Genomic DNA, 14,723 nt, shown 5'->3' with positions numbered 1-14,723 from the left:
TCTTTAAGCTATACATCCCAGCACTCAGTACACAGTATTGGTACATTAAAAAATACTTATGGATTGTCTAATTTATTTAATATGCTACAATGCTTTTGCTTGCTTGATATATATATATCTAAATTTTGTAAAGATACCAGTACCAGTGGCCCATTCTGTGGTACTACATATATAATATATTTCAGTTCATTCTTTTGGGCTAAATATATAGTACTTTTAGCTCTTGGGCTCTTTACTGCCCAAATAGCCTCAGAAATGTTTGAAAGGTTATCATGAAAAGTGACTGCTAACATTAACCATATACACAACAAGGACACATGATAAAGATCCTTCTAAGAAATAATGAGTTGTCTGACTTGCAAAACTTCACTGAGTGCAAACAAATTTAAATTTATACACTTTCACTAAACAATAAACTAAACTTGGAATATCATGAAGTCAAGAACAAAATTTCCTTTATTTGATAACTTGACATAAGATACTCACCAATTTTGAGGGCTGCTCTTTTATTCTGCAGACCCTCCAATTCTAGAAATATACACTGATTATATTATAGTACCTTCATTTTTGACTATATTACATAATCTTAAGAAATAGGCACCCACAGACATAATAATACTTTGTACAAAACAGAGCAAATGGAATGCCTTCCTCCAAAAGATTTCATCTAAAAAGCTAAAAGGTTTCTACAAATGGACTTTTTACAAAGCTGAGGGAGCTTAAATTACATACTGAGTTAGAGAGAGTCAGTCATTGTCCAAACTAAAAGTAGAATTGAGTTCTTGACTTCCATGACTGCAGAAGTCATTTTCCTGAATTACTACCCTTTGAATATTGTCATTTGGGAGGAGATTGCTGATATGAATCCAATACAAATATTGACACAAACATCAATCGACAGGCATAAAGGTATGCCACTTGGTTCCTAAAAACTCTGTAAAACATCAGATTTGCCTTACTGTTCTGAAGACAATAAAAACACCCCCTTCATTTTCCACTTATAACATTAACACAGGATTCTCGCTTCAATGCTCTATTAACAAGTACTAACCTGTCTTTCTGTCCTGGGGATTAACCAAAACCAATATTTTATATTTAGGTTCATCACGGTACATAGGAAGGAAGCAAACAGAGGCATCTTCAAGTTTAACCTAAAAAATTAAAAAGAAAATTGTTCTTTCATTTCAAAAAAATGCTTTGCTAATGAAAGCGTATTCATCAGAAGTACTGATAGGTTAATTTTATAGAACAACATCCAACTTTATTAAAAAGACAAGTAAATATCCCTTACTTTACTATACCCCGTAGGCAATTTATAACTTATCTCCCCTTATGCACAAACGTATCTCCCTCTCTCTCTTTCTTCTCTACACACACACACACACACACACACGCACGCACAGAGTTATGTAGAGAGAGAAGAGAGGGAAAGAGGGAGAGAGAAAGAGAGTGAGGGAGAGGGAGAAAGAGAGAGAGAGAGAGAGAGAGAGAGAGAGAGAGAGAGAGTGATTTGTCTTATAATAGTATTACTATTATTGCTATTTTATTATTTTTACTTTTGCCATTATTAACTATATCTATTATATTGTATTAGAATCCTGGGGGACAGGGACTTTCTTTTTGCTTATTTGTATTCCTGGTGCTTAACACAGCACATAATAGATACTTAAGGACTGTTTACTGATTGATTGAAAAAGACAGAAAGATAGAAATATGAAGTTTAAGAACTTTAAATGTCAAACAAAGCTTACACTTTATTATAGAGGTAATAGGTAGCTATTGGAGTTTATTGAGTACAAAGGTAACATGGACCCAGATCTGTACTTCAGGAAAATAATCTTCCACAGCCCTGTGGAAGCTCCAGTGTATACTAAATGGAAAATAACCCAGGGCTTTTCTCACTCCCACTGGTCCCAGAATAAGATAAATGCCTTAAGCTGTATCTCTGGCTTTATTCCAGGCATAGAATCCTGGGAAAGTCACATTCCTCCTGGTGCCCTGCAGTATTTAGATTTGCCTCATAGGCTGGCACTACCAAGAACAATATTCCTGTATTTTCCCTTGTTTTGACTATTAGTACTAGACAAAGACAGGGCAGTCTGTGCAGAGTTCATTACTCTCTTTGAGAAGGAGAGACTCTTTCTTAAGCTTCCACATCCAAAAAATATCATTATAGTTACAGTGGAGTCCACTACTACCCACTCTGAAGTTAAGGGTCAGAGCTCTTCATTATAAATTCTGTTTTGAGAATTGAAGATTATAAAAAAGATAAGGGGAAACCATAATAGCTACAGTGAACAGCAAATGGTTACAAGAGTTTCCTCCACCCTATCAGAGCAACAGAAAAGTCAGAGCCCTCCTGTTGTTTTTTTCTGCTTTGGCTTTTTTTGGTGATTAAAAAAAAATAAAAAATAAGATCCATGAAATTCTTAGTTATTTCATGCTATTAAAGAGACTAAAGGGAAATATTCAGAGTTTCAAATCCCTTTCAGTAGAAACTATATTAAGTTGCCTTGTGGTCACTTAAAGATCAATTCTGAGTGGACAATGTCAAAATTGGGGAAAATTCTTACTAAGAAAGCAAAGGCAATCCAGAGAGCCAAAATGAAGAAGGCTAGAAGAAAAACATTTTCCAGGACTTGTTCATTTGTGACTCTACTCTGCATCTGCTATTCTACCTGGTTTTCACTACAAGGAACAAGATGGCCCAAGTCAGCAACCCCCTTGAATCTCCTTCTCTCTCCTCCATCCTCTCCTTTCTTTATGAGTTGTCTCCCATCCCCTTTCCCCATTAGATTGTAAACTCCTAGAGGACAGACTTTCTTTTTTATTAATTGTGTCCCCAGTTGTTGTTTTTTTTTCTAAGCACAATTCCCAGCTGGATTAGAGAGACAGAGTTTTGTAACTTGACTAGGAAAAAGTTTCACAACATATCCTTGAAAATTCTTAATGTCAGGAAACTCATTCACTTTTCCTCTTTGCCTCCCCAGCATATGGCACATTTCTTGCATGGCAAAGATAATTAATATAGGTTTTCCAAACAGAACAGACAAAAGCCAGGAGTTTATCCCACATCCTCAAGGTCAAAGTAAAGGCCAAATCCTTTTACCAATTAGGATACTGCAAGCTTCGAGCCATAGATGGTATGAAATCAAATGTCTTTTTTTTTTTTTTTTTTTTTTTTTTTTAAATCAAAACTTCCCTTTTGGGATGGGACAGGGTAGTTACAAAACTCTGAAGGCATTTTCTTTGTTTATGTCTTAGGAAAACAACTGGCTGGGTGAGCTGTATTTTTTTGTAGGACTGGGGCCTGAAGACATAACAATAAATAACATTCAGAATGGGAGGGTACAGTTATACTTTTAGCCACAGATAGAAGCGAAATCCTAAATGAAGGCTGAAACTTCCTTCAAATTATCCCAAGATCTGATTTTTTTATCGTCCTACTCTTCTGGGCTGCCAAGAGTCCAATCTAACAAAACCAATCCACAACCTCCTTACCCTCATCCTTTAGGACTAAATCTAAAAGGATAAAGGCATCCAAATGAGACCGGGATTCTGCCTTCGGACTATTTTCTTCCCTTCCTACCTTGCCACGTTATCTATTTTTCCACTAGAGGGCACTAAATGAGTGTTAAGTCTGGGACCTCCCTCCACAGGCAAACCATATGAAAGAACTGGCTTCTGGGAATGACTACAAAATATTTGTCTCCAAAATCTCAAGGAAGCCACACTGTAAACTGCACAAACCATTGTTTTAATTAACTCTGGAACAGCTCAGTACAGTGTAATAAACTACCTCTTCCTCAGCCAAGCCTTTCAGCCGATTGGAAGGGGCCTCAGCTGTGAAAATAGCCAGTATTTGAGTTCAGAAGTTGTAAATCTGAATTCTCATACGTTACAAAATGTGCTTTGAAAAATAAAATCTGAATTCTCATATGTTATAATATGTGCTTTATAAAAATAAAATTTCTGCCTCAAAGATGAAATGATGTTGGCTTACTTATGGGTACTGGGTAAGAGGGTAAAATGGCCCACATTTATTTATGATTACTGCCACAAAAGCAGTAAAAGAAAATGACGATTTTAGTGTTAGAAGACCTTTAGGGACAATTTATTTTGATAATCCCATTTGTTAATCCCAGATAAGGAAACTGAGGCTCAAAGAGAAGTAATAATTTTGTTAAAGTCACAAGGTTAATCAATAGCAGAGCCAGAATTAGAATCCTCTTTACTAACCTGGACACTTACTCTGTAAGGAAAAAGTTAATGTGTTAGCTAAACTTATTTCCTGCCTGCCCCTCACTTTGCACAGAACTCTGTAACTCACAGGTGCTTAATAAATAATTGTTACATTAATCTAAACTCAGGCCAAATTTCTGTCTACTGCCCCAGAACAACATAATGCTGAATTATGTGGATTTTTCTAACAAAGATTTCTTTTTTTCTTCTCCTATTATGCTAGTTTTAAACATTAGAAAATCTGATTTCAAAACAAATGACTCTTCTATCTAAAAAAAAAAAAAAAATCCATGTTAACAATCATGAGGTGCTACTGTAAGAAATGAACAGCACAAAATTCATTAAACATTCCAAGTTGGAAAAAAACAAAGTACTCTTTACCTATCTTTCACTGCTAAGAAACTTGTCACATTACCTTTTCGCCAGTAGGAAGAGAATAGTACTGTGGAGAAGTACCAGCTTGTATCCCAAATGTAGAATAGTAAGCCACAGATGATTCCTGAACCACTTCGGGGTTATCTTCCAAAATGTCCACAGGGTAAAAGTGTGCTAAAGGAAAATTACAAGAGCTTAGAATGATTTGAGTTTAAGGAGAAAATCTCAAATATTAAAAAGGATTTAAATTTCACACTCCTATTTCTGCAATGATGCTCATTTGTAATGAATAGGAGCAGTAGCAGCAGGCACTCAGGGAAAATAGAATACAGTCATGATGGTCGGGATGCACCAACATTGATGGTTTTGAGTTAAATATGCACACTCATGAATGCCTGCAGAAGACTGAGCATTCTGTTCAAGAGACCAGGTTGCTAAAGACATCCAGGAATAAATTACAGAGATTTCCATTTCCATCACAATTTCTCATTTATAAATGTTTGTTGAATTGGATTGAACTGAATTTATATTAGAATGTGGGCTTCCTTTTCTATATCTATACTTTCAACATTCTCTCTGTAGCTTCAACAGCTACCAGCAGTGGCCACATTCATGAACAAATCACTTGAAGGCTTATGTTTCTTTGCAAGGAAAAGTAGCTGGGGCTAATTTGGTAATTCAAATTCCAATATGGATTATAGTATCTTTACCTCTTAAATTCACCTGATAGGTTTCAAGAGGATTTGCTACTTCCTGTCCCTGGTCGTACCATTTCATTAGGGTCTGCAAATCTCAACATAGCAATATGCTTTACCTTAATGGTTAGTCCAAATTCTCCATCAAAAAAGGAACATATAAATGTGTAGGCGAATAGGCAGATGGACTAATATACCACATATACAATGTTTTTTTTTTCAAAAATTTATACCTTTCACATACTTTCTCTACTATTACATTTTGAAAAGAAAATCAAGAAAATTGTTTTACTGTATAATTACACCCACCCACTCAACACACACACACACACACACACACACACACACACACACTTCAACTATTTTCTCTGGAACAACAAATTCCTTGTTAACAGAAGTTTCTCAAAACAGTCAAAGCAGATTGGCTTGCCTTGACAAAGGTTTAATTTAAAGGAAAGGGTGAAAATGTTCCATTCCATCAACTAGAATAAGTTCTGTCTCTCTTTCCTGGACCATGGGTATAAAACTATAAGGTGATTAAAGGAATCTCCAAAAACATCAACAGGGATGGTTAGGGCTCCAATCAATATCTGGTCCTTCTAGATCAAAAGTGTATACAAAATCCAACCTGAAACTAAAAAGAAAAGATCTTAGCATATGTAAATGCAAGGTTGTGTGTGTAAGTGTTGTGTGCACATATACATGCATATAATATGTGGGGTTATGTGTGTTCACATCAGTTTGTGAAAATATGACTGAAAAGGAAGGATGAATCTATAGTCTTTTCCATCCACTCTTATCCAAGGGAGACTGCTTCCTAGCAATTTAGGTGGGGAGAAAATAAGCAGGAGACTGGCAGAAGAAGATGGTCATTCTCTTCTCCTCAGTGAAAGGGTACCAGACTAGACTTTTATCTATCAAATCTCCAAAAAATAGTCTTGGGAAAATAATTTTTTAGGTTCAAGCTGAGTTCCTGATAATTATCCCTTAATGGAAGTGCATTCTAAACCATATATCACTTTTACCACGTCAGTTACACAGAAACTACATATAGTAAACAGCAAATGCATCCCCTTATCTAAGCCAATATAAAACCATATCAGATAATATGGATGAAAGTATACAGAATGAATACAGAGAATACAGAGTGAATGAGCTTTCTCATTGGGAGCAAGACACATCAATTCAACTGAGAGAGAGAAAGTACCAGATCTCAAAAGGAAATCCTCTGAAATTACTAGTATTGTAAGCTGGAGTGATTAAGATTCCAGCTCCAATCTCTACATGTTAACTATTTCCAATAGAGTCTTTCTTTCTCTTCGGGTACCTCTCTCTGCAGAGCATCTGAAACAACATGTCTTCTTTTTTAAAGCCAGAAGCCAGAAGACCCAAGTATTCTATTCTCTCAAGATCTGACTAAAAGTGCCCCACATACAGGTGAGAAGCATTAATCAATCTTATACAAATGAGTTGTGAGCTCTTGTTCCATTAACACCCTTCTAGTCATTTGAAAATCACTGCCCTCTTCTTATTTTTCTCTTTTCTCAGACTTAATAACGTGCATTTTTTTTTAAAGTAGAAGAATGTTAAAGGAAGAATAAAAGTTTAGGATTCCATTTTCAAATTTTATTTAAATTTTGTAATTGCTTACAGTATTGCTTTTAGGTCTATTTAGGTCTTATAGGTCTATGATATTTAATTTCAATTATATTTTGAGCCTGTGAGCACTAATAAATTGTATGGTTGTACTGTACTGTAGTACAGTAGATGACACTTACTTCCAAATCTCCCTTGGTTCTTCATTGTTTTCTTCCCAGTCACTATTTATGATTGCTGTTGTTTGTTCTTCCTTCTCAAATATGATCCTGACATCAGAGAGGTTATGCTAAGACATGCAAAGGAATTGAATTTGAGTGAGTGAGGGCTGTTCAAAGTTACCTGTCTCCCTTTTTCCTCAGGAACTATAGAAATAGTTCCTCAAAGCCATGCCTAGATAATTAGCTTTCTTCCTTCTTTCCTTACTTCCTAGCATTAGGTTCTTGAGCTGTATTTCTTTCTTTTCTTTTCATTAAAGTTTTTTATTTTCAAAACATATGCATAGATAATTTTCAGTGTTCACCCTTGCAAAAACTTGTGTTCCAAACTTTTTTCTCTCCTTTTCCCCTACTCCCTCCCCCAGATAGAAATTAGTCCAATATATGTTAAATATGTGCAATTCTTGTGAACGAATCCAACCATTCTGGAGAGTAGTTTGGAACTATGCTCAAAAAAGTTATCAAACTGTGCGTACCCTTTGATCCAGCAGTGTTACTACTGGGCTTATATCCCAAAGAGATTATAAAGAAGGGAAAGGGACCTGTATGTGCACGAATGTTTGTGGCAGCCCTCTTTGTAGTGGCTAGAAACTGGAAATTGAATGGAAGCCCATCAGTTGGAGAATGGCTGAATAAATTGTGGTATATGAATATTATGAAATATTATTGTTCTGTAAGAAATGACCAACAGGATCATTTCAGAAAGGCCTGGAGAGACTTACATGAACTGATGCTGAGTGAAATGAGCAGGACCAGGAGATCATTATATACTTCAATAGCAATACTATATGATGATCAGTTCTGATGGACCTGGCCATCCTCAGCAACGAGATCAACCAAATCATTTCCAATGGAGCAGTAATGAACTGAACCAACTACGCCCAGAGAAAGAACCCTGGGTGATGACTAAGAACCATTACATTGAATTCCCAATCCCTATATTTATGCCCACCTGCATTTTTGATTTCCTTCACAAGCTAATTGTACAATATTTCAGAGTCTGATTCTTTTTGTACAGCAAAATAATGGTTTGGTCATGTATACTTATTGTGTATCTAATTTATATTTTAATATATTTAACATCTACTGGTCATTCTGCCATCTGGGGGAGGGGGTGGGGGGGTAAGAGGTGAAAAATTGGAACAAGAGGTTTGGCAATTGTTAATGCTGTAAAGTTACCCATGCATATAACCTGTAAATAAAAGGCTATTAAATAAAAAAAATATATGTGCAATTCTTCTATACATATTTTCACAATTATCATGCTACACAAGAAAAATCAAATGAAATAGGGAAAAAATGAGGAAGAAAACAAAATTCAAGCAAATAACAAAAAGTAAAAATACTATGTTATGATCCACACTCAGTTCCTACAAGTTTTCTCTCTGATAGCCCTCTCCATCACAAAACCATTGGAACTGGTCTGAATCACTTTGCTGTTGAAAAGAACCATATCCATCAGAACTGATCAGTGTGTAATCTTCTTGTTGTATAAAATGTTCTCTTGATTCTACTCCACTCAACATCAGTTCATGTAAGTCTCTCCAAACCTCTGTGCAATCATCTTGCTGATTGTTTCTTATAGAACATAGATTTCTTCCTTAAGGATCATACCTTAAACCCAAATCACTCTGGGTCTCACTGATTGGCCAACAAAAGTTCCTAGTCCTAGATCAAGTCCCCTTGATTCTTGTTTTAGCCTTTATTGCCTCAGAGTGAATATAAATAGCAATTTCAATGGTTTTGGTCAGAAACCCTGAGATCTTCCCATCCCAGAAAGGTTCCTAGTTAGTTAGTCAATTATGTCTCATTTCTTTTTTACCTAACATGAATGGGCAATTGCTTCAGTCAAAATGAGACCAATTTGATGGTAGGAAATGGGCAAATACCTCAAATCATAGGAATGCTACTGTGCAGTGGAGATTACCCTATTGTGTATTTTGAATAACATTAAAAAAAAAAAACACTGAATGTAATGTTTCATATATGTATTTGAAGTTTCAACCTTGCCTACTGAAATCACTAACTCCTTTCAAAGCCATTAGAATGCCAATATATTTATATTTAAGGAGGAAAAGAACAGGTCCACTTCAATGCTATTGTTTATTCCCATTGGCTAACTGCAGGTAGCAATCTTTTGGACTTCAAAAATTCATTTTTAGACCTCCTGAGGATAAGCCAAATGGATCACTACTTCAATTACAACGTTCTTCTAGACTAGTAACTATCCATAAGGGTGTTTTAAAAGATTCCTCAATGTACACCATCTTAAGAAACAACCTGGAAATCCAGCTCCTGCTTGACAATAGGTCCAGTTGCTGTTTTAGATTAGTTTATTGCCAGGGTGGAGATGACAGAGGATCTCCCAACTTGCACTCTAAATCAAGCAGGCACGTGTGGGAACATACAAATAGTGTTTGACATAAGAGTATTATTAATGAACTCCTGTAGTGTGGCTGGACTGAATCCTGCCATGGACACTGCCTCCTTACACATTCCCTTCATGCCGAGAGGAAGAATCAAATCCTCAGGCCACCGTGGATTGGGCAGAACAGCTGTTTGAGGGAAGGCCCACACCATGGACCCTAACCACACTACACCCTGATGGGCTGCTTCCTTGAGGAGGTAGCCAGACCTCCAAATGTTTTCCAGGTTGCAAGACATCTTCAGGAAAATATTAGTTAATATAGCTAGAAGAAGTTCATATGTATTTTGCTACTTCTGAACCTTTTGATCACTTTCTCTTTGGGGGTTAAAATCCTGACATTATCAAATTCCCTAAAAAAAAAAAATTAGGGATGGATTTATATATTCTGTGGCTAGAACAAATCTAATCTAGACATTTTCTTACCCACAATATTTCCATATACTACTTCTGAAGCCCCCCAAATTAAAAGTTTGTGAGATTTGTTTTTTTTTTAATATAAGAAATACTTAAGTATATATTAAATGTAAGATTTTCTCTTTTTCTTGAGGACCTAACTGATCTTTATTAGGCATTAAATTACCCTTATTAAAGCTCAGTAAAACAATGAGCTATACTTGATCCATAAAGAACTTTAAAATAAATGGCCATTTAAAAAAAAAAAAAAAAAAAACCTCTTATAACCTCCTTACAATTTTGAAGATTTAATTGTGAACCATACTTCTTGTCCCTTTACTGGCTCAGCTGTGCTTGTGAGCAGTGCCAGGTTGCCAGCATAAATTAATCCTCATAAACAACAGTGAATGTGGGGAAAGAGGTGTGCGCTGTAGAATATTTTTAACAGTAGCAAAATAATGTGGCACATTTGCTACTTTTCCTTTTCAAGAGTCGCTTTCAAATGAATTCCTGAGGCTGGTGCCATTTCAGCAGCTTTGGAATTCGGAGACTTAAAGATTCCATAGGCCTGGAGAAGGCAAGGAAGGACAGGTTTTTAACCAACTAGAAAACAGGATTCCTTTTAATAGTTTTATCCTATGCAGCAACGGCACAAGAGTCCATTGTGTCCGCCAGACCTAAAAGGGTGAGATCTGAAAGGGCAAAGTGTAGAATGGGTTACCAAGGGTTTTTGTTGTGTTTTTTTTTTTTTTAAAGTAATAAAAGAGGGCCTCTTTCTGAAGCCGCAGAGGAGGTACTATATAACCATAAGGAGTGTAAATTTAGAAACGAGAGGCCTACTGCGTTGTAGGGATTCCAGACATTCCAACATTCACACATTGCTTCAGAGCTCAAAGGAGCTGCCATCTTAAAGAGCCAAGCTGGTAAACAAGGTCATTACATCACAGAGGGCCTGATTCAACAGCAACAATGGAAAGCAAGGCAAGAGCTAGGTAGGGATCACTTGCCTTTCCTGGGACAATGGAGTTTCTAGGTGCTGGAAGGAGAAGGGATGGGATGGGGCAAAACACTGGGTAAATCAATGCAAGGCAACAATTACAATTTTTTTGAACTTTTAATTGATGTATATTTTTTTCTATATTTGCACTTTTAAATTGATATATATATTTGTATATATGCACTCTTAAATTGATGTATATCTTTTGTGTATCTGTACTTTTAAATTGATGTATATCTTTTGTATATTTACACTTTTAATGATGTATATCTTTTGTATTTTAAATTGATGTATATCTTTTGTATATTTACACTTTTAAATTGATGTATATCTTTTTCCCCTCTTTGTCTTGAGATAGCTATTTCCTCTGCTTCTCCCCATTTAAAAAGTTCTGCAGTTCTACTCATACATATAAAATAGTTTGGTTGAATTTCTGGAAAATTCAGGACTTGTGAAAAAAATGAATAGTAAGGGAGCTGGACATAACACCTCCCCTCCCAAGGGCTGGCACCCAAAGTAACCAACACATTGCAAAGCTGACCTACTACACACCTGCTCTTTTCAGTGAACAGTCCACACATACTTTTGCCAATGACCTAATCTGCCACCTTTATGATTTCATTCCCCTACTCACTGTGCTGAGTTACGAGGTGGCTTTGTGGAGTAAACAAATATCTGACATTTTTACACATTCACTGGAGGCAAAACTGAGACTGCCAAACTCATTTCACTTGTGATCGAAGACAGATTCAACTGCGGGTTTCCAGATGTGAAACGCTAACATGCTTTAATGGGTTGAACTGCACAGGAAATATTTTTCCAAAGCCAAAAGAATGTAATCTTTTCAGTACAATGTAAAATGCTTTTATGTAAAAGCACACAGTTGAAATTAAAGGTTCCTTTTATAATGCACTGCAGACTGTAAAAAATTGAAATTCCCAAACAAACCCCCTATTTAAGAATTCACTTTAAACCTATGTTTACAAAGTCACTCCAAAAACAAAGAAGGCAACAAATTTAAAATGTTCTTCCAGAAATAAATTCAATTTAACAACCGTAAATCACTTATATTTTTTCAGATTTAGCTGATGTTCCTTCCAGTATCTTTAAATTGCCTGCTACCTTACTTTTCAGAAGCTTCTTTAATTAATGTCATACATTTGAGAAATATATGCGTCCTATTCTTATATGGTTATTCTGTCATTACTTAATTTACAAGCCAATTAAGTGCAATTCCTAATAATCAATTACTGCTCCAAGCAGGAGGCTCATTCAATCATAAACAAAACAGCCAATATATGCAAAAGATGTCATATCTAATTTTAAATGAGGTAAATTCTTCCCATATATTCATTAATCCAAGATAATGTGCTATAACTACTCATATTATAGACCTTCTTTTACTTTAGTCAATGTAAACCCCAAATATCACAGCCTCATAAAGATACCCAGAACCATTTAATTTTAACAAAATAAAATATTTTATCTTCTACTAACAGTGAGATAATAAAGATACCTTAAATAGAAGTCTTGCTCCAAAGCATGATAAAGAGATATCAATACAGTTTAATTTTAACAAAGCATAACTTTTTTATGTTCTAGTCTTAAAGCTGAGACAGTAAAGGTACCTTAAATAGTAGTCATATTTCCAAATATTCTGACTACTGAGAGCATATATTTGAGCTTTTTCATGTAACCAAGTCCAAATAGTAAATAGTCAAGAGAAAAGCCTGTCAATCCACTGAAACTGAGCAACATGGATAGAAAATTAATTTTCAATCATAGGTCAATGATAACCTTTAAAAGTAGGTTCTTTAACCTAGAAAGACTTATATGAACTGATGTTAAGTGAAGTGAGCAGAACCAAGAGAACATTGTACACAGCAACAAGATTATATGATGGACTTAGCTCTTTTCAGCAATGAAGTGATTCAAGGCAATTCCAATAAACTCATGATGAAAAGAGCCATTGACATCCAGAGAAAGCTATGGAGACTGAATGTTGATCAAAGCATGGTATATTCACCATTTTTTGTTGTTGTTTTCTTGTTTGTTTTTTTTTTCCTTTTTCATGTGTTTTTTTTTTTCCCCTTTCTGATCTGATTTTTTTTTTTGCACAATGTGACAAATATGCAAATATGTTTAGAAGAACTGCACAATTAAGCTATAATGGATTGCTTGATATTTAGGGGAGGTAAGGCAAAGGAGGGAGAAAAATTTGAAACACAAGATTTTGCAAAGGTGAATGTTGAAAATTATCTTTGAAAGTATTTTGAAAAATAAAAACCTATTAAAAAGTTTTTTAAAAGTAAGTTTTTTTATCTAAGCTTTTTGCTGACTTCTTTTCCTGTGAAAATATAGGTTTAATATTTCTCATTCTCATAACATTCTTATAACTCTTAACATAACTCATAACATTCATGGTCCATGCATGACAGTTTTGAAATCCTTAAGGGAGAAAAAAACAACACCAAAATTTTACCTAGATAACTACTCCTCTAAAATTTAAATTGAATCTGGAAGGGTTAATAAAAGCAATACACTAGAGAAAAAGCCTGAGTTGATTCTTTGAGGCAGTTATAACATTTGTGATTACTGATTCTTCCTCTACAGAAAGATTACAGCAAAAGAAAATAAGCAACTACAGTATTTTGCAGTTTCAAAGAACCCAAAAAGTCTAGTTAAACCTGATATTATCATGTCATACTAAGATCCTTAATAAAAATGGTCCTTTGCCTCTTTTTTCAGGGTTTCCCCCCTCACAAATAATAGTGATTTTGTATTTAGAAATTAATTTCCATCTTAAATAATTTGAAGCACATAATTTTACAGAAGGAATCCAGGGAGAATTACATAATGTATTTAAAACTCATATAATGGGCTTTCCCAGTTACTTTTGGGAGGCTTGTTCAGCTTCTCACAGGAAGATGTACTAAGAGCTACCTACCAAACACGAGGAAGGAAAGTCTTTTTTCTACTCCCCTTCCAAACACTGAAGAAGATACCCAGGTAAAGCTCATCCTAAACACAGCAGTTATTGATCACTGCCACAGATCAAATACCCAGGTATATGCTTGATGTCCATATTCCTGAAAGAGAGTGGGGGCAGGCCCATAGGAAGGTTACCAGTTGCATCTGTTCTTCAAAGATCTTTATCTATACATAGGGATGCTCCTACTCAATTCCAAGCACAAAAAGCTCTGAATTATCTCGCATTCTGCTTTCTCCTTTACTATCCATTCAGTTTCCAAGGCCTAACAATTCTACTCAAATTGGCTCTTGTACCTCATTGATCTCCCTAGGAGGGGGAAGGGAGACTATATTGTCTCCCTATCAATACAGATTGGAATTGGTGTAGAATCAAAACTTTACTATATATGCCTTTCTACTATATCCCCTTCCTATCATTCCCTGTTGAGGATATAGACTACTTTCATTTTTCTTTATTTTTTTATTTTATTATTACATTATTTATTAATTTATTTTCAAAACATAATGCATTGATAATTTTCAGCACCCACCCTTGCAAAACCTTATGTTTCCCCTCCCTTCCCTCACTCCTTACCTAGATGGCAAGCAATTCGATATATGTTAAACATTTCATGTTTCTTTATCTCCAACTCATATGTTCCTGCCACTTAATAAATGCTTTATTAACACTTCCATACATCCTGACTGATTGATCTCAATTTATAGATGAAGGAACCTTGAGGCTTGTCCAGGTTAAGTGTGACTTGTCTAAGATCACACATTTAGTAATTTTCTAGGGCAGAATTCAA

General features: G+C 35.3%; 1 protein-coding gene across 5 annotated transcripts in view; it reads right to left on the bottom strand.

The window, feature by feature from the left end:
• The window catches only part of FAM169B (family with sequence similarity 169 member B), a 104,052-nt gene that overhangs the window by 56,194 nt on the left and 33,135 nt on the right, over positions 1-14,723 (bottom strand). For 4 of the 5 annotated variants that reach the window (XM_031955525.1, XM_031955522.1, XM_031955524.1 and 1 more), the window contains exons 2-4: positions 7,091-7,197; positions 4,658-4,791; positions 1,052-1,151 (exon numbers count right to left, since the gene is read on the bottom strand). In XM_031955525.1, the coding sequence (XP_031811385.1) occupies positions 1,052-1,151; positions 4,658-4,791; positions 7,091-7,115 (259 nt within the window). In that variant the 5' untranslated portion in view covers positions 7,116-7,197. The remainder of the gene's footprint in view (positions 1-1,051; positions 1,152-4,657; positions 4,792-7,090; positions 7,198-14,723) is intronic. The other variant, XM_031955521.1, reaches the window with a different exon arrangement.

This window comes from Sarcophilus harrisii, chromosome 2, assembly GCF_902635505.1.
Source record: "Sarcophilus harrisii chromosome 2, mSarHar1.11, whole genome shotgun sequence".
NCBI classification, from domain to species: Eukaryota; Metazoa; Chordata; class Mammalia; order Dasyuromorphia; family Dasyuridae; genus Sarcophilus; species Sarcophilus harrisii.
This window is presented reverse-complemented; position numbering and strand designations above follow the sequence as displayed.